Source organism: Dama dama, chromosome 20 (assembly GCF_033118175.1).
Source record: "Dama dama isolate Ldn47 chromosome 20, ASM3311817v1, whole genome shotgun sequence".
Classification (NCBI taxonomy): Eukaryota; Metazoa; Chordata; class Mammalia; order Artiodactyla; family Cervidae; genus Dama; species Dama dama.
This window is the reverse complement of record NC_083700.1, coordinates 109,142,293-109,168,232: the sequence shown is the minus strand read 5'-3', so window position 1 is coordinate 109,168,232 and position 25,940 is coordinate 109,142,293. Positions and strand designations below refer to the sequence as shown.

Here is a 25,940-nt window from a genome sequence, read left to right as displayed (position 1 = left end):
GTAAGACTAATTCAGGCCTTGGGAAGGGGAAAAAAACAGACATTTTCTGGATCTTTTACAATAAGAAATAATCAAATATTTTATACATAAAATTAATGAACACACTCTGATCAATAACTAGTGATTCAGGAAGTATTTGCTGCCGTTGTTCAGTTGCCAAGTCATGTCCACTCTTTGCGAGCCCGTGGACTGCAGCACACCAGGGTTCCCTGTCCTTCACTATCTCCCTGGGTTTGATCAATTTCATGTCCAGTGAGTCGGTGATGCTACCTGTCTCATCCTCTGCTGCCCCCTTCTCCTCCTGCCTTCAATCGTTCCCAGCATCAAGGTCTTTTCCAATGAGTCGGTTCTTCACATCAGGTGGCCAAAGTATTAGAGCTTCAGCATCAGTCCTTCCAATGAATATTCAGTGTTGATTTCCTTTAAGACTGACTGGTTTGATCTCTTTGCTATCCCAGGGATCTCAAGAGTTTTCTCCAACACCGCAATTCAAAAACAGCATTCTTCAGTGCTCAGCCTTCTTTATGGTCCAACTCTCATATCTGTACAAGACTTCTGGAAAAACCATAGTTTTAACTATATAGACCTTTGTCAGCAAAGTGATGTCTCTGCTTTTTAATATGCTGTGTAGGTTTGTCTTAACTTTCCTTCCAAGGAGCAGCAACTTGCATTTCTTTTTCTTTGGGATGGTTTTGGTCACTGCTTCCTGTACAATGTTACGATCCTCTGTCGTCCATAGTTCTTCTGGCATTCTGTCTACCAGGTTTAATCCCTTGAATCTATTCATCACTTGCACTGTAAAATCATAAGGGATTTGATTTAAGTCATACCTGAATGGCCTGGTTGTTTTCCCTATTTTATTCAATTTAAGCCTGAATTTTGCAATAAGGAGCTCATGATCTGAGCCAGTCAGCTCCAGATCTTGTTTTTGCTGACTGTATACAGCTTCTCCACCTTTGGCTACAAAGAATATAATCAATCTGATTTTGGTATTGACCGTCTGACAATGTCCATGTGCACAGTTGTCTCTTTGTGTTGTTGGAAAAGGGTGTTTGCTATAACCGGTGTGTTCTCTTGACAAAACTCTGTTAGCCTTTGCCCCACTTCATTTTGCACTCCAAGGCCAAATTTGCCTGTTACTCCAGGTATCTCTTGACTTGCTTTTGCATTCCAATACCCTGTGATGAAAAGGACATCTATTTTTTTGCTGTTAGTTCTAGAAGGTCCTGTAGAACCGGTCAATTTTAGCTTCTTCTGCATCAGGGGTTGGGGCACAGATTCAGATTACTGTGATGTTGAACGGTTTGCCTTGGACATGAACCAAGATCATACTGTCGTTTTTGAGAAGTGCACCCAGGCACTGAATTTCAAACTCAGGAAATATTTACTGAACACCAATCATATAGGTCCAGGCAGGAATCTACAGCAGTAAACAAACAAACAAAAGCCCTGGAATTTCCACATCTGGAAAGGTGGAGTAGATGTACTTTCCCCTGCTCCTGCCAGATGCAACTAAAAACCCTGGACATTAGATATAAAACAAACAAAAAAGACTCTGTAAGGTAGAGACAAGGCAAGAGGCTGACTAGAAGCCTTTAGCAAGACTGACAGAGATTAAAAAAGAAATGAACAAGTTAAAGTTACGAACTTAAAGAATGAAACTGGAGATTAGCACAGAACCTGCACATATTAAACACGTAACAGAACTCACATAAACTATCACAGTTCACTCACTTGACTCAAATAGATAACTTAATAAACTGTCCTTTGACTATCAAGATTTTTGAATTTGTAGTTTTTATATTCCAAATGGAAAATTTTACCAAACATTTAAACAATTAACACCCTGTGGCAAACATATGGATGTTTCTCAAAAAAAAAAAAAAAACAAAACCTAAGAACAGAACTACCATACAACCCAGCAATTCCATTCCTGGGTATACATATCTGAAATAAAACAAAAACACTAATTCAAAAAAATATATGCATTCCAATGTTTACAGCAGCATAATTTACAATTGCCAAGATATGGAAGCCACCTAAGAGTCTGTCAACAGATAAATGTATAAGGAGGATGTGGTATATACATATACAAAGGCATGCTCTGCTGTGTGCTAACTTGCTTTAGTTATGCTCAACTCTGTGCAACCCAATGGACTGTGGCTTGCCAGGCTCCTCTGTCCATGGGATTCTCCAGGCAAGAAAACTGAAGTGGGTTGCCATGCCCTCCTCCAGGGGATCTTCCCGACCCAGGGACTGAATCCATGTCTCTTGCATCTACCTGCACTGACAGGTGGGTTCTTTGCCAACAGCACCACCTGGGAAGTCCACAATGGCATGTTACTCACTCATTAAAAAAAAGAATGGAATTTTGCTATTTGCAAAAACATAGATGGACTGGTAAAATCAAAGACAAACAAATACTATATAATATCACTTATATGTAGAATCTAAAAAATATAACTAATTAGTAAAAACAGCCAAAAAGAAACAGACTCAGACACAAAGAACAAATTAGTCGTTAGTAGTGGGAAGGAAGGTGGGAAGGAACAAACAAGAGTAGGAGGTTAAGAAGTACAAACTACTAAAGCAAAAATCACACACCAAGAACTAACACCAACTCTAAACAATGTTTTCCATAAAACAGAAGGGGAGGAAGTAATTGCCAGTTCATTTTATGAAGCTAGTATTATCCTGATACCAAAACCAGATAATAAGAGTACAAAAAAAAAAAAAAAAAAAAAAAAACTACAAAATATTCTTTAGGAATAGAGATACAAAAATCCCAAACAATTTGTCACTAAGATTCAGCAATATATAAAATGAATTACATACCATGACCAAATAGTTTATTCCAAGGATGAAAACCTAATTCAATATTCAAAAACCAGTCAATGTAATCTACTATATTTAACTGGGTAAAAGAAAAATCACATAATCGTTATCAAGGGATGCTGAAAAAGCATTTGACAAAACCCAATATCCAATCATGATAAAAAGCTCTCAAAATAAAGGGTACTTCCTTAACCAGATAAACAGCACCTAAAAAACTCAACAGTTAACATGACCACTTAATTATTATTTAAAGTTCCCCCTAAGGCAGAAAAGTAGGATAAACAAAGCAAGTATGTCTGCTCTCACCCCTCTTACCTAACAGTTTGGAATATACAGTAAAGCAACAAAAGGAAACAGGCTTACAGATTGGAAATGAAAAAAAGAAAACCATCTCTATTTGCAGATGACAATAGTCTACAGAGAAAATCTATGCAATCTAACAAAACAACTCCTAGCACTAATAAAAGAGCTCAGTAAGGTACACAAACATCTAAAATTCAATTCTGCATAGTAGCAATAAACACACTGAAATACGGCTAGATTTATAACTGCTCAAAAAATCATACACTTAGGTAAAAATTTAATAAAATATGTACAGAATCTATACTGAAAATTACACAGTGCTGAGGAAAGAAATTAAAGATCTAAAAAAACTGACAGACATACCACATTCATGGATTGGAAGACTCAACATGGTAAAGATGTCAATTCTCTTCAAAATGATAGAAGTTTAACATTTAATCCCTATATGGCAACCCAGTCCAGTATCCTCGCCTGGAGAACCCCATGGACAGAGGAACCTGGCAGGTTCCAGTCCACAGGGTCGAGAAGACTTGGACACGACTGAAGCAACTCAGCACACACATGCACTAGTAAATCTCAACAAGACTCCTGGTGTGCATAAACAGGGTTATTCAGAAACTTATATGGAGAAGCAAACCAGGAAAAAGGAGCCAGGAGGAACCAGCACACCCAACTTCAGGACTCACTTTATACCTCTGATAATCAAGACCACACAGTATTGGCTGGAGGGACAAGCACAAAGATCAAATAAAGAAACCAGGGAATTTCAGGGAGTCCAGTGGTTAGGGCTCTGTGCTACTACTGCAGGGGCAGAGGTTCAATCCCAGGTTGGGAAACTAAGACCTCATAACCCACGCAAGCATGGCCAAGAGAAAAGAAAAAAGAACCCAGAATAAATCAACACAAATAAATATGTTCAACGAAATCTTGAAGAAAGTACAAAACAATTCAGGGAGGAAAAGTCAGATAGAAAAAAGACAGAGGAAAAGGTACCAGTACAACTGGATATTCATAGGGAAAAAACATTAAAATCTTGACGTAAGTCACATACCTTATATAAAAATTAACTCAAAATGGAATACCAACTTAAGTACATAAAGCTATAATGTAGAGGGAGGAGGGGGAAAGGGATAAAACCTTGAGATGTGTTCAGCAAAGAGTTCTTAATTAAACCAAAGCACAATCCATAAAAGAAAAAAGGTATTCATAATCAACTGTACTTCATCAAAATTTAAAACTTTTGTTCTGTTCAAGACTGTTCAGAGTCTGCTCTGAATCTTGACTGTATAAGTGTCAATATCCTGGATGTGATATTGTTAGTTTTGTAAGAGGTTACCACTGGAGTAAACTGTATAAAAGGTGCATGGAATCTCTGTATTATTTCTCACAACTGTCTGTGAAGCTATAATTACCTCAAAATAAATATAATTAAAATACACACCTGTACATGTTTTAATTAAAACATTCTACAGGCATGTAAATTCAGATAATCAAAAAATATACAGAGTGCCATGTAGTGATAGATACTATAAGGAAGAATAAAGCAGGGGAGGGGGACTGAGGATAGAAAAGGAATCACGATGTTAAAGAAAGGTAACGGTCAACAACGAAATTCAGGTTACAAGCAAAAATTCCAAAATGCAGAAATGAAAAATCAACAGATGTTCTTCACAACATTCTCTCCCCATTCTAATCTAACTTACATACCATACACATATTTTAAGCAATTAGTTTAAAATATGGTACTCTTCTCAAATATTTTAAATATTTCTTTTGTAATTTAGGATATCAACTCCACTTCAGTGAAACATTCAAACAAGCTTTTCCAAGATGATTGCCATCATCTTTTTTTACAAGGTGACTAAAACACAGTGAATGTATGAAATTCAACTGCCCAGTCAATAGCCAGCATGCCAGAAATGAGGGGGTCTTAAGCATACTGACTACTCCCCCCATCATATTACTAATCACAATCTGCCTTGTATTCAAATTATTTTCACTAGACTCCTTCCCATCATTGAAATATAAAGTACTATGGAGGGAACCTATTAACGAGACGTCTATACAAAAGAAGAAAGCCTGTAGCACTGACTTTTGTTCTACTATTACACAAATTAACGTTAAATAATCACCATGCTTTTGTTCTGTGGTACTGAAGACCCTTGAGAGTCCCCTGGACTGCAAGGAGATCCAACCAGTCCATCCTAAAGGAAATCAGTCCTGAATATTCACTGGAAGGACTGATGCTGAGAAAGACTGAAGCCGGGAGGAGAAGGGGATGACAGAGGATAAGATGGTGGGATGGCATCACCAACTCAATGGACATGAGTATGAGCAAGCTCTGGGAGTTGGTGATGGACAGGGAAGCCTGGCATGCTGCAGTCCACAGGGTTGCAAAGAGTCAGACATGACTGAGTGACTGAATGACTGAATCACCATCTTAGAGAATCTGGAGGTAATGGCATACTTCTCTACTTAGAGCAGAATGGAACAATCTACCTTGAATTTCTCCCTGAGGATCTTTGTAATACCACTTCTGCATTGCTTCGTGTATCAATGGAATTGAGACTCCCTTAGCTCTGTGTTCTTGCAGTTTTGATGCCAGTCTCTCATCATCTAGTGCACTGTCTTGGAGATAAGCCACCATTTTCTCAGCTTGCTAAAAGAAAAAATTAAATAATGAATTGTGGAAACAAATGATCCTAAATTAATACTTGTACACATAACTGTCTGTCTCTTTTGGACTACATGATCTGTGAGAGGCACTCTGCAAAGGACACAGCAGGCAACAATTTAATTCATCCAATAATGCCATGAAATAGGTACTATCCTCATTTCACAAAGGGGGAAACTCTGTGAACTAAGGCAGGTTCAGGGGTATCAAGTCTTGCTTAAGGTTTCAAAATTATCAAGCAAACTCAAATGAGACTAGAACTGGAACAGATCAAAGTCCAAGCATCTTATCAATACAATATTGTAAAGTAATTAGCCTCCAACTAATAAAAATAAATGGGGGAAAAAAAAAAGAGTGCCATTTAAACAAATAGTCCTATATTATATAAACTAAATCTGTAAAAACATGTTAATAGATCAAAAAGCTCAATTATAATACAATTACAAATAAAATCTTTTACAAGTTTTTATTCCTTTCTGCAATACTTCCTTGCCACCAATGACTATACCCTGAAGGAAAAAGAATTTCCTCTGTAGAAAGCAAGCTATCATTTACCTTACATACAAGCAACAGTATATAAAAATGTTAGGGAACTCTAGAGACATGAATATGATGGTATTTCTGTTTTCCCTGTTACACTTTAGGTGAAAAATATAGAAGACACAGTGCCTCTCCACAGCTGCTTGTATTTGCCATTTCTGGCATTCCATTAATTTCCAAAAGAAAAAAGAAAACAGCTCAGGGCAACCTCAGAAGAGCAAAAAATAATCGGACTTAATGACTACTACATAGCAGAAACTTAAAAGCATGAAATGATTTGAAAGACAATTACTCATACAAATAAATACTAGACATAAAAACAACTTTTTCAGTACACAAAATCTAGTGCACAAAAGTTCCATTTCTGAATATTCATTTAATGCTTTTCAATTTTTATGGCAGTTCGAGAGGCAAGAAAAAAGAAATATGTTGATTTGTACCTGCTCCAAGTGTTTGAGACCCTCTTCATCATCTGGCTCTGTGGAAACACTACCCATTCCAGGAGCACCTACAACTGGCGTTTCAACTGGCCGGAGGACAGGACTAGGATTGGGAACAGGAGGTGGGAGGATGAGAAGAGGAGAGGCTGTATCTGAAGGGATCTGTGACAGGGGCTGCTGGACATCAGGAACCATTTCTAGAGAGAAAAAAAAATGTAGACAGATGAAAATCCTCTAAAATAGACTCTTAGAAAGAATAACTATAACCAAGTTGAGCAGCTTGCTAACTGGGCTCAACAGATTTGTGAACCATGTCATGAACACTGCTGCTACTTCTTACGTAGAAGTGTGTATTCCTCCCCAGAATGACGAAGTACCTCCACAGGGTGACAACAAATAAGATTAAAAGGTATCCAGAAAGGGCTTCTACAGTGCCATGCTGTGTCACGAGAGTATCTACCCAATAATTATAGGTCTACCTCTTGAAAACAAACAGAATTAGTCCAATCCCTTCTTCACATCATGTCTCTGAGTTGCAAAGACAGTAAAAAGCACTGCAAATCTCCTCAAATACACCATATCTCAGCATGTGAAAGTGAAAGTCGCTCAGTCGTGTCTAATTCTTAATGACCCTAGGGACTACACAGTCCCTGAATTCTCCAGGCCAGAATATTGGAGTGGGTAGCCTTTCCCTTCTCCAGGGGATCTTCCCAACCTAGGGATGGAAACCAGGTCTCCCACATTGCAGGCGGGTTCTTTACCAGCTGAGCTCCAAGGGAAGCATAAAAACCTTCACCTCAGCATAAAAACCTTTATTAAAAACATCTGCAATTACTTTGAATAATTACCTATTTCAACTTATAATTAACATAATTCAATACAATACATTCTGCAGGGTAGCAACAAGTTCATTGGGTCTACCTGTACAGAGCAGGAGGTTCTTCACAGTAACAGTAAAGACTACAAAAGAGGTTCTGTCTTGGTTCCTATTTCTAACTTCAGTATTCAGGCTCTTGAGGAGGAAAGGGGGATGGAAGTAATTAGATACAATTGTAGCTTCCCCTTTGAAATCTTGTTTGTTCAATTACAGCAAGCTTCTCCAAATTCCCATTCCTCTCCACCCTTTGCCAGACTTCTTAAAAGGACAGTGTGACCTCTATACAACTTTCTCTACTTCATCACCACCCATACCAGCTATAAGGTAACTTCTACTTCCAACAACCCCAGTAAAGCTTCTCTCCCAAAGATAAGCATTCACCCAAAGTGCTCAAACACAATGGTTTTTCCTAGTCCCCATCACTTAACCTTAGGTCCGACATTATCTTCCCAATTCTAAACTGGAACATTCTCCTTCCTTCCTTTTCCTGCACTCTTCTTCTTGCCTTGCCAAGGTTTTTCTCTGGCTCCTCTATCTACCCTCTAAAATAGGGATTACCCAGGTTCTGTTCTCAGTCCACTTCTTCTCACTCCTAACAGTGTATGTAATCTTTTAAATGTTCATTCTCTCTGTGGCCCAGAACTCCTCCCAATGAGCTACAGTCCCCTCACTCTCAACTGCTCTCTGGCTATCTCTATATCTAATTTCTCACCACACCTCCTTGTTCATAACCTGAATGTGTTCTCTCCCCTCCCAAATGTGCTCCTCAAAACTTCCACTCTTTCTCTATTAAGGATACCCTAAATCCTCTCACACACCGAATTCATCTTTGACTCTTCCTTCCCCTAATAAACAACAAGCAGTAACTATGTCCTGTCAGCTTTTACTTTGAAATCTCATCTGCCACTACTTCCCTTCACAAGTGCACTGCTCAGGACACCAACAGGTCACAGAGCAGCCCGTCTGTCAACACAATCTACTCTTCACACACAGCTTTCAAATATATGATCCAACTGTTTCCCACCAGCCTCCTTTCCACATCTCATACTTCATCTAAATAAAAACAGAAACTGATTTCCTGCCCATGCTTGGATCAGCCCCATTTCCTTGCTGTAGCTTTCATTGCAACCTACTACTGCAATACCCTCTCCTAATTCATCCTGCTATACCTAACTCCAAATTCTACTTATTATTTTAAGACAAGTTCAAAGGCACTTGCTTCCTGATCATTCCAACAGTGTGCCAATCATGAATTCGTATCATTTTTTTTGTCCTAGGTTACTGATATGCACATGCTTTATTTCCCCTATAAATTGTTAAGTCCAGAGTTAAGTCCAATGCACATTTAAGCAGCTTTTCCAAAAGATACGTGTCTAGACCCTACCCTAAAACCTCCTAGAATAAGGCCGTAGATGTGGACATTTAAAAGTATGAACTACAAATAATCTGAGGGCACAGCATAGCTGAAAAATTACTACTACAAATGAAAGAGGTCTCAAAATGTACAAGTCTCATGGTACCTGATATATACAGTTGAGATTCAAATACTTGCTGAATTCATTCATCTAGCTTTGTTACAAACAAAAAAAAAATGGAAGGAAAAAAATTCTTGGTTCAAGCTCTCAAAATAGTATTTACTGGGCAAGAAAAAGAACAGTTCTTCATAATGCTGTTTTTTAGAAACAGTGCTGGCTGTTTAAGGAGAAGACACCTAACCTAGCTTGGGACCTTGGGGTGGCCGAGTTTCAGCCCAGAGAACAGCGTATGCTGAGGCACAAAGGCAAGAGAACAAGGCCCATTCCAGGACCTAGCAGGCTGTGAAGCAGACGAGCGGAGTGCAAAGTGCAGAGAGCTTAGTGCTGAAACTGCAGAGGCAGCGCAGGCGCCAGACCACGCAAGGCTCTCACAGGCCAAGGCGACAGGCGTGAATTTTCATGGTGAGAGTCAAAGTTGCTCAGTCGTGTCTGACCCTTTGTACCCACAGTCCATGGAATTCTCCAGGCGAGAATACTGGAGAGTAGCCTTTCCCTTCTCCAGGGGATCCTCCCAAACCAGGGATCAAACCCAGGTCTCCCTCATTGCAGGCGGATTCTTTACCAGCTGAGCTACAAGGGAAGCCCAAGAATACTAGAGTGGGTAGCCTATCCCTTCTCCAGGGGATCTTCCCGACCCAGGAATTGAATCAGGGTCTCCTGCCTTGCAGGCAGATTCTTTACCAACTGAGCTATCAGGGAAGCTCTAATTTTCATTGTGAATAAATCAATTTACCTTTCAATATCAGGCATAACACTGCCATTTTTTAGTACATACAAGAAGAAACATGGAAATGAACATTAATACTGCCTGTTAAGGTGTATGAGCAACTTAAAATCAATACAGTAACACTGGAAAAGGAGATATAACTTTAAGCTTATTCCCTAGTAAAGGTGATGGGTCTTCCTCAGAGTTATATTGGCCTCTTTGAAACAATGGCATTATGGTCTGTCATCTGGACACATACACAGCCATTACATAAAAGGAATCTGATATGGAAATCAAACTACTGCAGAAGTTCCCAAATCCAGTTTGCTTGACTGATACCAGGGTGGCTGTACCCCTAGGAAGTGATAGTTACCTTGCTGTTTCTAATTCTGTTTTGATGAATTCTGGGATAGATACACAGGGGAAGCAGTGTTTGAGTAGGCAGACTGATAAAATGGGCTTCCCCTGTGACTCAGTGGTAAAGAATCTGCCTGCAAAGCAGGAGATGCAGGAGAGTCCCATTTGATTCCTGGGTCAGGAAGATCCCCGGGAGTACGGCATGACAACCCACTGCAGTATTCTTACCTGGAGAATCCCATGGACAAAGGAGCCTGGCAGGCTATAGTCCATAGGGTATCACAGAATTGGACACAATTGAAGTGACTGAGCATGCGCATACACAGGTAAAATAACCTATTCCAATAATTCACCACTAGAAGCAGCTCAAGGAGGCATAAATGAAGCCTATCATATCATTTAATCACTGGTCCCAGCAAAATCCAAGTCTGGCTTGCTGATTCTCATAAATACATACCATCCCCCCTGCTGGATACTTTGGTTGATAGACTATTATCTGTCCGACTCTCTTCTTCAGCTTTTTCCATTTGCTCAGTTTTGGATTCCTCTTTCCTCTCAAACTGTGGTGCTTCCTGAGGTTGGTCTGAAGGAGAACCTGGTCTAGCAGATGAAGAGGAGGTCTGGGGTGTTTCCTCACTAGCTTCTGCAATAGAAAGCAATCTTAAATTAACAACTTAGGAAACTTAGTTTGATTAAAAATAAAGGGCAAAATGAGCCTTACCAACTCCTACTCTATCTGGCTTCTCTGCCTCCTTCTTATTTGTCTTATCGGGTTCTTTGGCTTCTTCATTATGGCTGCCCTCAGAGTCAGAGCACTCCTCCCCTTCCTCTACAGGCCGGAAGTCCATCTCCTGCTCTTCTGGAATAGGCTCTTTCTGTACTTTCTGTGGGGAGAAAATAAAGCCAAAGATGAACAGCATATTTGGATTTGGAAGAAGGTCAGTACCTGTGATTAACATTTAAAATAAATTTCTTACCTTCAGAGAGAGGAACGCTCCAGATGAGTCAAATGTGCCCATTTCCTCTTCCGCGTCCTCCAAGCACCATTCAGGCAAGCTATCCCTGTCATCATCTATGCTTCCACTGCCGGAGCGCACCCTTCGGTAACCCCGTTCATCATCCCGGTCTCGAAAATCAAACTCAAATCTTCGCCGTCGTTCCATGTGTTCCCGCCAGCCTGCAGAACGAGGGCCATCTGGGATGAGGAGGAGGACACAAACCTTAGAGAAGTTTTGTGACAGTATTCGAAAGAGAAAACCATGGACAGGAAACAAAGGAGAAAATTACAACTGACAGCTAATGCAAATGGATCAACCTATAAAGAAAAAAGTAGGAAATGAAGCAAATGAAGCTCAAAGTTCACAATTATATTCTATGCACCGTCAGTAAGTGACAACAGTAGTTATCGTCATAAACTACTATCACAACATACTAAGTTTTTAAAGATAAACTTAAAAAATTGAAAAAAAAAAGATAAACTTAAAAGAAACCACTTTTAAAGGACAGTTCTTCAAAGTATCTACTTTTAATAATCTCTAGAACTGAATGTCTGACTGAAATGATGATCAGTCACTCATGTGGCCCACTCCTAGACTAGACTGAGGCACTGGATATCCTTCCATCCTGAGTTCATGCCCTCCCGCTGGCAAGTCTTAAAGCATTTTCTTTCTTCTGATGAAAATATCATTCTTTATGGATAAGACCAGCCCCCTTGATAATGTAACAATATCCACGACATGATGCTATTGTGTCAGTTCTTAATACCAGGCTCATCATCTCCACCTACTAGTGTCAGGATCCCATTGGTAATACCGATTCCTCCCCACTTCCCAAAACAGTCATGAAATTATAGCACTGACAGGTCATATCTGGCCCACTATCCCAATTATATAGTTTATGAAACAAAACCTCTGACAGCAGAAGTAACGTGCATAACAAAGGAACTGGAATCCAATCCTGCATCCTCTACTGCTTTTTCCACAGTAATAGGCTTGCTTTCCTTTCCCTTTTCTCTTAACTCTCTCTAGGGAGTTTTAATTTCCGTGGAATACCCCCAGGGACATTCCTAAATCCACCCTTGCATATTACTTAGAACATCTACTTTCCAACAGAAACCAACTGCCCAAGAAGAAAAGATCTAAGTAAAAAAACAAAACAAAACAAAAAACAGGTGGGGGGAGTCCTCTTGTTAATACTGACAAATCTGAATCTAAGAGTCTTAAAAAGAGATGCAAGTTTTATCCTATTATGATTTTATATCCTTGACTGCTCTCTCCGAGGGAGATATGCAGGAAAAAAAAAAAAAAATGAGGTCAAAGTTAAATGTTACTGTACTCTTGAGGCCCAATTTGCTAAAACCTGTGATCTAAAAATCAAACTGAAAACCAAAGGGCAAAATTGTTAAAACATCAAATACAGGTAGCATCTTATAAGCCTCTTAAAGTGAAAGGGTGACTCACTGAGGCATGTCTGACTCTTTGTGACCCCATGGACTGTAGCCCACCAGGCCCCTCTGTTTCATGGAATTCTCTAGGCAAGAATACTGGACTGGGTTGCCATTTCCTTCTCCAGGGGATTTTCTGCACCCAGGTATTGAACCCAGGTCTTCTGCACTTCAGGCAGATTGTTTTTTTCACTGTCTGAGCCACCAGGCAAGTCTCATAAGTCACTTACAAAAAGGGAAGAAAACTTTATTCTCCCTTTTCCCACACTTTACTTACAACAAAACACAATTTATTGCCTCCTATGAAAATGAAGGAGTTTTATAACGAGACTGTCTAAATGTAAACCTAGAGCCATTATCCCAAAGAAGTATTCATGATCAAAAGCTGAATTCCAGACTGCTCTGTCTGCTGCTCTCATTTCTAAGTATGCACTGTGATAGGAATCTATCCTTCTAGGCATGTGGCTCATGTTTCCCTCTGAGTTTCCTAAGTTCACCTCCCAGAGTGGGTGCTCTGCTGTCCTTAATGCTCCCAACTCCATATGTACCCAGTTGTGAGATGTACTTTAATAAAACTACACCCTATAATTGTTTTGTTGTCTTAAATAGTTAATAAAATTTTATTCATGGAACTAAATGTACCAGATAAGGCACATCTATAGCTTATTAAGACTGACCACTGCTTTATAGACCTTAAATCTGAACTAAATTATGATACTGTTTTCTTAAGTCAAGATCACTGTATTTAAAATTTTAATCAAATCTAATAAAAGATTAACTAAAATGTTAAGATAGTAACTAATAATAACTGATATAATCAGACTTGCTTTTAATATGCTGGGTTTAAAAAGTAGTTTTTTTAAATGCATATTTACACTGTTCAGCCCCCATGTATCTTTATGTCCCACAAACTGTCTTTTTAAAATAAATGGATTAAAAAAACTGGAAAATTGCCAAGCTGATAACAAAACTGACGTGAAAGTCAAATTTCACTGGAAAGAAAGATTTACAAAAGATAGGGGGACAAAAAAAGAGACAATATATATCCAAAATCTAAGCTCTTGGGTAAGGTGGTAAGTGGCAGAATATAACACTAATGTTTTACTTTTAACTCACTTTAATAGAATGAACGTTAGACGTTCGGGCTCAGAAACACTGTTCATCTTCCAAAACATTCACCTTGTTTGTTTTTGATCAGCTGGAATTTTCCCCACTCAGCCCAGATCCTATCCATTCTTTCACTGAATGCTTGTTGGGAACATAGTCTATAAGCCCCTCTGCTTACAGGCAAGCTCAGCACAAAATCCCATAATGCCCTGAAGAGAACTGTAAGATCTGGTTGCCCAGGACACAGATTGATAAGAACTGCCTAGATAACTGTGATGCAAACAATGTCCACTAATGACAGAAATCTCTCCCAAGAGGCAGCCAGTGAGGAGTTGAGGTAAAAGGATTATGACTCTATCCGGGCATCACCGACTTGATGGGCATGAGTTTGAGTAAACTCTGGGAGTTGGTGATGGACAGGGAGGCCTGGCGTGCTGCAATTCATGGGGTCGCAAAGAGTCGGATACGACTGAGAGACTTCACTAATTGAATGATTAACTTCACTAAGTGTCCACCTATCCACAACTCCATAAAGGACCCTAAAGGCCAGTTATAATGTTTACTCAGGCCAATGACTTGTTAATAACTTGATTCTTTTAAGTAAATGAAAACAGTTTACATTATTATCAGTTCAGTCACTCAGTCGTGTCCGACTCTTTGCGACTCCATGGACTGCAGCATGCCAGGCTTCCCTGTCCATCACCAACTCCTGGAGCTTACTCAGACTCACGTCCATCCAGTCGGTGATGCCATCTAACCCATCTAATCCTCTGTCGTCCACTTCTCCTGCCTTCAATCTTTCCCAGCATTACATTATTATATCTTCCTGTATTAAAGTAAGCTTCCTTGGCATAGAGTCAGTACATAAAATAATGTTATGCATGTGAAATTCAAAAGACATGTACACACTCTTTGTATGCTTCAGTTCTGCACGACCCAAGATTCAAACTGCAGGGGCATCTGATGATCATGAGGCATGGAATCAGCACTTGGGTAGGGAACGAACTTTGACACAAAGCACCAGTGTCTTCAATTACCAGCATATCTAATGTCAGGAAGAACAGTTTGAAACCTTCTTAAGAGTCAAACAGAAGAACTTACAAAACCACTAATCATGACTATTCTCTCTCCTTTTTCTAAAGTTAGAGAGACAAAAGGATAAAGTTATGATTATGCTTCTGACCTAGGTCTAAAGTTTATTCTTCAAATAAGAAGAAATCACATTTTCAAGAGACAAAAAAGGAATAAATCCTTTCTTATGCAGGGGGGAAAAAAAAAACTCACTTCAGGGAGAGCACATATTCCTAAGCATAAAATTACCACATAAAAAAGCATGCTGAAGAAAGATTCAGAGACTTAGAAAAACCAAATGAAATCCTCTCTCATTTTTACAGTTAAGGGCAGGTGCTTCCCATTAAACCACACTGCCCCAGAAAAAGAAAAGTGAGTTTTTCTAATCAACTGAACAGGTGTGGGGAATTTTTATGTTAAATTTTTTTGTGGTAACAAGACTGTGTGTGACAACATAAATATGACTCCTCTCTTTTTTCTTTATCAGTTTAGGTTTTCCACTTTATTCTTAAGAATTCCTGCAAAATCCTCGCTTCCTTGGGTCCCTGCGTGCTTCTGCTCAACAGGGTTCTTACCAGGGCTATGGGGCCGCCACCTTTCTCCATCCCTTCTTGATCCAGCTAGTCGCCAGCCTCCATCTTCATCTTCTCCATTCTGTTCCTCTCTAAAAATACGCCAATTTTCACTCTCTGATCGTATAAATTCATGCTTTCTTCCCACTGACACTGGTCCGCCTTCCTCAAAATTTGGTCTCCCTGTAAAGAAATTGAGTAACCATAAGCCTCAGCCAGCAAGGATTTTGAAAACAGACTTAATTGCTCAAATCAAGCTTTTCTGCAAATATATCCCTCTCAATGTTCAGGCAGTATAAATAACTGTGGATATATGAGTATATTATTAGACACATTTCTTAGAGCTGAATGTTCAAAGACTGAGCAATTATTTTTTCAAACACAACTAATACGTGCTTTTTTTTTTTTAAAGTCATGCAGTGAAAAGTAAATCAACCGTCCCCTACACAAGATCCCCCAGAGTAAAACCACCATCAACAGTTTCGTACAAAGCCTTTCAAAAATTGACCGTGGCTATACTTACGCATGTATACAGACTCCCCATTCACGCTCCCACTCTCCCCTCAGACTGCTACACGGGCTGCTTTGTGCCCTTCCCGTTTTCACCTGGCAATCCTTCCTTACCAGCATATCCCTTTTTTTTTCTAAGTCATACAATTCTTTTAACTATCTGATTTAGTAAATCAGTGTATTTAATATCAACTTCTACCAGTGATTCTGTCCAAAAGGGTATTGGTAAACTTCAACCTCTTTTATTCCAAACAGATTGTAAACTCAGAAATAGGAAGTATAAGCTACAACTTGTCCTTTACTCTGGCACCCAGGACATTATAGGCAGACAACAAATTGCTTTTGAACAAATCCAAAGCTAAGTTATGTCTAACCGGATACAACTCAAGAGTTACATTAACAGTAAAAGAGAGACTGTTATACCTAAAAAACTAAATTGGTACTTTCAAAAGACAAGAGAAATCTAAACCATGCAAATTTGTTAGTCACTATAACTATACCACATGTGCTAACATATGTAATTCATAACGAACTATAGAAAATTTCACATTAAAGTATGTGGTTGAAAATCTAAAACATACACTGGAATCCTCAGTTTATAAAAGTTACATAGTCTCTCAGTGATAATCTCAATTCTTTTCAATAAACTGTATTAAAGTGAAAAAAAATTGTATATTTGAAAATGAGGAAATTCTACTCATCCTTTTATATTCCATTTCACACATATTAAGAGTCCCTAACCTGTTTACCCAAACAGTTATTAGGTTGTTATCAAGTACTGGGTTGGCCAAAAAGTTCGTTTGGGTTGTTCTATTACACAATAAAATATCTTGGAATTGGGGTGGGGGGGGCAGGGTACAATTATTTGCTGGGCAAAATCTTATTACTATAGGCAGCCTCTAAGACAACTCTCAACAATCCCTGCCTTCTGATCTTTGTGTAATTACCTCACCTTAAGTGTGGGCTGGACTTACTGACTTGGCCTAACAAACAGAATCCAGTAGACCTGATTGAGATGTCACTTCTGATACTGAGTTAAAAACTTCCATCTTGGATGCTCTCTCTGAGGGAATCCAGCAGCCCTGTTGTGAGGCAGCCGTGTGAGAAGCCCACATGGCAGAGAACTAAGGCTTGCCAACAGCCTCGTGAGTGGGTGTGGAAGTGGATCCAACCCCAATCGAGCCCTGAAATGACTGAAACCGCACGGAAGACCCAGGCCAGACCTCAGCTAAGAGACGGAGCTAAGCTGCTTCCTTCCTGGCCCACAGAAACTGAGAGAATAAATGCTTGCTATTTTCAGCCACTAAGTTTTGGAGTAACTTATTACATGGCCATAGTTAACAAAAACACTCATTTAACCAATTTAATCTTTGTAACAATCCTCAGTATTAGAAATTATTTTTCCAATTTTACAGCTGAGACTGTTGAGGGTCAAAAAGATAACCCATGGGAACTGTCCAAAATCACACACCACTGTTTAAATGACATAACTACAATTCTCATGTTAATCTTCTGATTCATTTAACAAATATTTATTGCACAGCAAGTACCAAGTTTTATGAATTTAACTATAGGTACATTCCACATCTGCCCTTGGGATAGAAAGGTTAGACGTTCCAAGCTCTCCTGCTCAAAGTAAGAAGGGACAAGACATTTTAAAAAGCCCACATCTATTTATATGATTTGATGAAAAATACAGCTATATATACAGAAGAAAAATTTAAAACAAAGAAATCCCTAATGTGTATAAACTGGTAAGTGATAGGAAATAACTTTTAACCCATGTAATTTTTCAGTCGCAAGTAATACTTGCCAGGCACATTGGGAATACAAATACCTGATGGATGAGCTGATCAAAACACTCATTTCCATCTACTTTTACACTAAGGCTCTGAGAAGTAATGAAGGCACCAAAATAAGCACCCTCCCCCCCCAAAAAAAAAAAACACCCACTAATGACTATGCCAAAGCCTTTGACTGTGGATCACAATAAACTGTGGAAAATTCTGAGAGATGGGAATACCAGACCACCTGACCTGTCTCTTGAGAAACCTGTATGCAGGTCAGGAAGCAACAGTTAGAACTGGACATGGAACAACAGACTGGTTCCAAATAGGAAAAGGAGTACGTCAAGGCTGTATATTGTCACCCTGCTTATTTAACGTATATGCAGGGTACATCATGAGAAATGCTGGGCTGGAGGAAGCACAAACTGGAATCAAGATTGCCGGGAGAAACATCAATAACCTCAGATATGCAGGGAGTTCCCTGGTGGCTCAGACAGTAAAACGTCTGCCTACAATGCAGGAGACCCGGGTTCGACCCTGGTGGCTCAGATGGTAAAGCGTCTGCCTACAATGCAGGAGACCCGGGTTCGATCCCTGGGTCAGGAAAATCCCCTGGAGAAGTAAATGGCAACCCACTCCAGTACTCTTGCCTGGAAAATCCCATGGTTGGAGAAGCGTGATAGGCTACTGTCCATGGGGTTGCAAAGAGTCGGACACGACTGAGCCACTTCCCTTTCCTTTCCGGTACTCTTGCCTGGAAAATCCCACTGACGGAGGAGCATGGTAGGCTATACAGTCCGTGGGGTTGCAAAGGGTCGGACACGACTGAGTGACTTCATTTCACTTCAGATATGCAGATGACACCACCCTTATGGCAGAAAGTGAAGAAGAACTAAAGAAACTCTTGATGAAAGTGAAAGAGGAGAGTGAAAAGAGTTGGCTTAAAGTTCAACATTCAGAAAACCAAGATCATGGCATCCGGTCCCATCACTTCATGGGAAACAGATGGAGAAACAGTGGCTGACTTTATTTTTCTGGGCTCCAAAATCACTGCAGATGGTGACTGCAGCCATGAAATTAAAAAGACACTTACTCCTTGGAAGGGAAGTTATGACCAACCTAGACAGCATATTAAAAAGCAGAGACACTACTTTGTCAACAAAGGTCCGTCTAGTCAAGGCTATGGTTTTTCCAGTGGTCATGTATGGATGTGAGAGTTGGACTATAAAGAAAGCTGAGCGCCAAAGAATTGATGCTTTTGAACTGTGGTGTTGGAGAAGACCCTTGAGAGTCCCTTGGACTGCAAGGAGATCCAACCAGTCCATCCTAAAGGAGATCAGTCCTGGGTGTTCACTGGAAGGACTGATATGGAAGCTGAAACTCCAATACTTTGGCCACCTGATGTGAAGAGCTGACTCATTTGAAAAGACCCTGATGCTGGGAAAGATTGAGGGCAGCAGGACAAGGGGATGACGGAGGATGAGATGGTTGGATGGCATCATCGATACAATGGACATGGGTTTGTGTGGACTCCAGGAGTTGGTGATAGACAGGGAGGCCTGGCGTGCTGCAGTTCATGGGGTCGCAAAGAGTCGGACACGACTGAGTGACTGAACTGAATGGCAAAATGCTTAACTCATCAGAAATTGGTCATTATAATTTTTTCTAACAGATGGTAAGTTGCAAAAAAAAATTAAAGATACTAAAAATAAAAATACAAATTCCTCAATCTTAGAAATAAAACTGTACACACTTACAGCTAGCTTTTACATAACATTTTTAAAACGTAGTTTCAATCAGTATACCCACTATTTCAAAATCTACTTTTCATTTAAACAGCAAATATTTCTCTGTGATTATGTATCTTTGTTGTTGTTCAGTTGCTAGGTCATGCCCAACTTATCGTAATAATAATAATATGAATGGATATATACTAGGTTTACCCTGCTGCTGTTGCAAACTGCTACGTAATTCCCCACTGGACACTTGCTTCATAACTAATTTATTGAGAACTAGATAACTTAGGAACAGATATCTGTGTGATATGCGTTTTGCTTTTCTGAACCACTTCTTCTGAAAAAAGCTTCAAAGAGCAAAATTACTAGGTCAAATGACAGACTTCATATAGTGACATACCTTTTTCTCCTCCTCAAAAAAAGGTGTAGGTAAGACCACCAGATCACTTAAGATTATCAAAGCTAAGCGCTGTTACCTCTTTGAAGCTTTTCAACGTTAATGGTTGTAACACAGTATACTAATGTGGCTCAAATATGAATTTCCAAATCAAAGATTTTTCATATTATTTGCTGTTTTCAGCAGCCTGAATTTACATAAACACTAGCCCATTCCAGTGAGGGGTGGTACCTAGTTGTGGTTTTGATTTGAATTTCTCTAACAATTAGAGACATTTAGCATCTTTCCATGTCCTACAAGCCATTTCTATTTCTTCTTAGGAGAAATGTCTATTTAGATCTGCCCATTTTTCACTTAGGTTGTCTAGTTTTTTTTTTTTTTTGGTTGTCTAGTTTTTGTTGCTGATTGTGTGAGCTGTTTGTACTGTTTGCAAATATTTTCTCCCATTCTGTAATGCGTCTGGCTTCTTTCACTAAACATTATAGGAAATTCACCCACATAGTTACAGAGAACATAAGCTTGTTCCTTTGCACTGTGATATGGGATCTCATTGTATGAACAGAAATAGTACTAAATAGTACTACTTTATCATTTTTTGTTTGTTTGTTTACTCAAACCTCTAGCACATTAAGATGAGGGCTTTCTCCATGGACAAATATTAGTATTAAAAACACAGGATTAAAACTAAAGAAGAGACTCAAGACACAACACTTACCCTCCTGTCCACTGCCCAGGGATACACACATAAACAAATGAGTTCACAGCTTACAGACTGACAAACTGTACTGAAATGGCTCGTACAATCCTCACAATTACCACAAGGGCTGACTCAGACTTGGTCACCTCCATTATCCCTGTGGGCAAACGGATGCCCTAGGGGGACCCTCTCAGCCACACGGCCGTGCTGCGCTGTGCTGAGTCACTCAGTCCTGTCTGACTCTTTGAGACCCCAAGGCCTGCAGCCCACCAGGCTCCTCTGTCCATGGGACTCTTCAGGCAAGAATACTAGAGTGGGTTGCCATGACCTCCTCCAGGGGATCTTCCCAACCCAGGGATGGAACCCAGGTCTCTCGCATTGCAGGTGGATTCTTTACCATCTGAGCTACCAGAGAAGCCCATCACCCAGCTGAGTAGTCACTAAATCAGAAAGAGAACACAGATGTTCAAACTCCTAATCCAGGGTTTACTCACAAACTAAACCCATCAGAAGCAGCCAGAAATGCTGCAGAAACTAAAGAAGAAAGAGGAAGTTCTAGGATCTAAGTCTAAAGTCCTCTTAAGGAAAAAAAAGATACCATGCACAGAAAAGCTTGGGGCCAGAGACTGCCAAGATTCCTAAAGGGAACTAAATTTGTTAATCTTCCAGCAGACAAACATGTCAAAATGTGTACCCCTAAAATAATGTTAAGATCAACTTGTATATTAACAATATAACAATTTTACTCGAAATAAGTATCTTGAGGGGGAAAAATGACTTTAAGTACCATCTAATAAAATACACATTTCCAAAATTATCCCATATGCAAATAATTGCTCTAAAACATGAAAATAAATCCTTTACAACCTAAATGATTACAGCAGATTTATATTTGTGTAAATATGAGTGGGAAGTGGGGGGGTTCCAAAGAGAACTTCAAGTCTATAATGAGTTAAATAAATACATATTTGTGTATTACTGATACAATTAAATGATAAAGTTGTTCACAGGCAACTCAAAAAGGAACTAAAGTTCCTTTAAGGTCTAAAAATTATAGGGCTCCACAGTGACCAGGGCTAAAATGAATGAGGGATACCCACATGGCCTTTCTCAGCACTTAAGTCTTTCTCCTTCTATAACATCTGCAATATGACAAAGCTGAGTAACCAAATGTTTTAGCTGACTTTAAAAAAAAATCTTAACAGATTAACTTGTAAACTTGTAAACAAGATGATTAAAACCACACATAATTAAATAACTTAAAAATTGATGCCTGAACCAAATATTCCTAACCACAGTCAACAAGAGAGCTTGTGGGTAGTGAATCCTTAAACTGGAAGCACACAGCACGTGGGCATGCCCGTCTTTTTTCAGGAAAAAGGGTCTAATGTTTCTGCCAGAGTCTCAAAGGTTTCTATGACCCCTAAAAGGTAAAAAAATATAAGTGGCATTCAATATGGCAAACATGACAGTTTTATGAGCAAACTGTACTACCTGTAAAACTGTAATTTTATATTCATATATCTTCAAGATATACAGGAAGTGATAAAATACAGTGTACTACATATATAAATACTTTCCCCAATGGCAGTAGACACCTGGTTGTTTCTGCCTTAATGTATTAAGTCTAAATAGGACTCTTCTAAAAATAATATAAAATTAAAATGCAATATTGGTTTTAGTCTGGTCTAACTAAGTGGACTTCCTAAGGAGAAAGAGCAGTAAAAGGGCACCTGTGTGCATGTTTGACTTGCAGCCAGAAATGGTGTTTATGGAAAACTTCAGATGGAGCAAAAGGGCACTCAGCCAACAAAATCTACAGCTGTGAGACTTGGAACTTACAAGTGCCCAAACTCCAAAAGCAAAAGTGGAATTATGGGACAGACTTTGAAGCTTGTTTATGTGCAAATTTTTCTAACAAGTAACTTTGTATTCCTGTATTCAGATACAGATTCTTTGATTAACACTAAAAATATTTCCTAATACCAAAAAAACAGTGAAAGGGAATCCCATCCAGGTACTGATATTTTCTTTTCCCCCTCAATTGTACACAAAACTCAGGGTAGCTAGGATGGAGTAGTTTAAAGTCTATATCCAGAGATTTGCCATTTTTCTCCCATCCTAACCCCTGAGGGGGTCACAATCTGCTCCAGTGGTTAACATGGTTCTGCAAACACAGCAGTTCCTGGTTGGAAGACAGAGACGGGAGGGGCTGCAGTGTATGAGACTCTGAAAAAGACCTCATGTGGTCTGAATATGCTCCACAGTCCTATAACCCTTGAGCTCAGTCATCTGCTAGTATATATCCAGACGCTGCCTGAAATCTCTGGGGAGGATGATCAGTAGTGGGCTTCAAGGCAGAACTGGAAAGAGACCAGGCCTCTTCTAAAGAAAGCAAAGTACACTATGGAAGAAAGAGCACTGGGGACCATGGCTAAAGTTTAAAACTTGTGAAATGACGTTATGTACACAGGCAAAACATTGCACTCCGACTAAAGATTTTGTTGCTTGCAGGTTCAGTGTGGTACAAATATGGATTACACACTGGAATGGTTTAGCCAGAAAGCAAAGCAAACATTTTAGGGATACAGAATTTAATTTATTTAATAAAGAATAATGTACCTGATCTTGGTATCTTTCTTAATCATTATAATTTGGGGGGGAAAAATTCATTGATAGATAACTAGCACTTATGTTCCTTTATAGAATGTTTTAGAGCCATCTCCAATTTAAATCATTAATTCTGTTTCAATAGGAGGGCCCACTTATTTTAGGGTGAAGTTGGTCTAACATCAGTATCAATATCAGTTTCAACTCAGCTAACCTCATTTCAGTGCTATTAAATTCAAACAGCAATGAATTTAACTGCTCAGGCTATTAAAAGGGGAGTGCTAAGCCCCTGAGGAAGCACTCCTGAACAGGTCTACGACTTCCATTCAGTTAGCAATTAAGAATGACTGTTTACAGACCATAGCCGACTTTCAAAGTGCAAAATTCAGAAACCAGAATACTTCTTCATTTGATATGTTTCTTGACAATCATCTTGTAAATAACTTGTCTCAATATATTATGGAAAAAGGCTTCTAATTTTGGTAAAATCTTTATTATTTTCCTTATTATAACACCTATTCAGGACACACGGCAGGTACACTTTCAGCACCTCTCTATGAAAGGCAGCGTTGCACTGTATTAGCTCTGGTTTCCCTCTGCCACCCCAAGCAGTTACCTGGCAATTGATGCAAAGCCTAATTCCTACCAGAACATACAGAGAAGGTGCATCGCATCACAAGTCCCTCCTCGATGCTTTTACCTTCTCTAGTCTGAAGGTCAAAGTCTCCAGTGCTGTGTCTGAACTTGTACTGAAATGCTTGGCATTAATAAAACAAAGACGGAATTAAGTTATTTTTTTAATTGTGGTGGGGGCAAGGAGGAGGAATCTACAAAGGCGGATTTCACTTTCTAAGTAGCATTATATTGGTCTACATTAATAATTTCCCCAGCAGGTTGTCCATGACTTCACTTTGCACAATCGGAGCCTTTATACCCCAGATCCCCTTACATGTGACATTTGATCAAAGTTTTAAAATGAACAGCTAACGGAGGTGGAGAAAAGTGTTGCTCAGTAAGTCATTATACAAAGCCAGGCCACAGCTCATTTGGAGGTTGCTGAATGCTGGATCACAGATGTTTCCCAGCTAAACATTATATTTAGACATCAAGTTAAATTTTCTGTATACTGAACACTGTATTTATTGCATGTCATCATACTTTTTCTTAAGTCATGCTTCAATGATCACTGAAGCATGACTTAAGAAACTTTTTCGGTTCTTTTACACCAGTGTGTTTTTAAAGATAAATGCAAGGAACCAACAATTAAATGTATTCTTATTCAAGCTCTCTGTATACACCCATAAAAAAAATTAAAAAGTCTGCCTCCTTACCCCCCCCCAAAAAGATTTCAGGTAACGGAATTAACCTATATTACTAGTTTCACAATTAGTGGTAGTCATTCTGATGAGATGGGATATGAAAAGAATACTAATAAAATCAATTCATTAACTTATACCTAAAAGTCCTTATCCAAGGAAATGTTCCCCAAAGAAATGGAGGAAAAAAAGATTAGTAAAGGAAACATCTCACACTTCAACATGCTATATAAGGAAAGACGGCTGAAAGGAAATCTTGCAGGGAATTTTATCCCTTTGAACTTTTAAATAAACTCTTAAGTAAGATTATGCAAACTTACTAAAGACCGGTCCTGATTAGAGGGAAAAAAATGCACCCCTTCTCCAAGTCAGTTCTGGAGGCTTTCTCCAGAGTTGTACAGAGTAAAGAAAGACCTCCTAACAAACCAGCATTCTTTTCCACATGATCAGAGCTAATTGGCCCCCCTGCAGACTAAGTGACCAATCACATCAGCTTCAGCTGAAACCAGCCCCCACGACATTATAAACAGAGGAATGTGAACTGTAAACCCAGTCCAAGAAGAGAACCTACAAACTGGACTTGTAGATTAAAATTACCTTATCAAAAAGACAGACTGAGAGTTTCCTCAAGACCTGCCTCTGTGTATAGGCTGACCCAGCAAAAGAACTGGTGAGTACCTGAGATAATACTCAATCCTATTTCTTTCCTTAAGGGAAACAGAGAAAAAAACTGACTGACAAATAGGGACAGAACTAGATATTGCCAATAGAGTTTCAAAACAAAGATATTACCTATAGGGTCATACATTCCTTATTCTTTTTCCTGAAATTTTAGAAACAGAGTAACAGTCTTATTGAAAGCATTATTGAATATTTTCTTGTGTTACTAAATGTGTTCTAATTCTGCATTATAATACAGAAATGAGAAAAGAAAAATCCTAGAAAAAAATTCAGTGGCTTTCAAAAAAAAAATATCTTTTTCTTCTGGACAGGATTAAAGAAACCAAAAGCGAGCATTAAAAAAAACCACCAAAAAAAATTTGTTTTTATCTTTTTAACCACATAGGAAAAATAATGAGTGTCCTAATTTCTTTTTAAGCATGAAATTATTGCTGAAATTATGTACCTTTACAAATAAGAAATTAAAATATAAAAGAATCTCTGAGCTTATATAACAGAATTAGAACTCACACTGTTTGTCCCAATTATGGGAGGGCAGGAGAGATGATTAGGACTCTCTACAGTCTTAAAAGTGTTTTCACCAGAAGTGAGCAAATATACGGTAATACTTTAATCACGTAACAACTGTAGTTATTATAACTTGTATCTAACTGTTTAATATGAGCTGCACTACTACAGTACAACATGACAATAAAAGACATAATTTTGAGTGCTACAACCTAATGAGTAGAATGAGTTCATTATTT

The 25,940-nt window shown here is 39.0% G+C and overlaps 1 protein-coding gene across 9 annotated transcripts in view; it reads right to left on the bottom strand.

Moving 5' to 3' along the window:
• The window catches only part of GIGYF2 (GRB10 interacting GYF protein 2), a 128,225-nt gene that overhangs the window by 36,384 nt on the left and 65,901 nt on the right, over positions 1-25,940 (bottom strand). For 8 of the 9 annotated variants that reach the window (XM_061122477.1, XM_061122470.1, XM_061122478.1 and 5 more), the window contains 6 exons: positions 15,464-15,643; positions 11,245-11,462; positions 10,989-11,151; positions 10,725-10,910; positions 6,793-6,989; positions 5,638-5,797 (listed from right to left, as the gene is read on the bottom strand). In XM_061122477.1, the coding sequence (XP_060978460.1) occupies positions 5,638-5,797; positions 6,793-6,989; positions 10,725-10,910; positions 10,989-11,151; positions 11,245-11,462; positions 15,464-15,643 (1,104 nt within the window). The remainder of the gene's footprint in view (positions 1-5,637; positions 5,798-6,792; positions 6,990-10,724; positions 10,911-10,988; positions 11,152-11,244; positions 11,463-15,463; positions 15,644-25,940) is intronic. The other variant, XM_061122479.1, reaches the window with a different exon arrangement.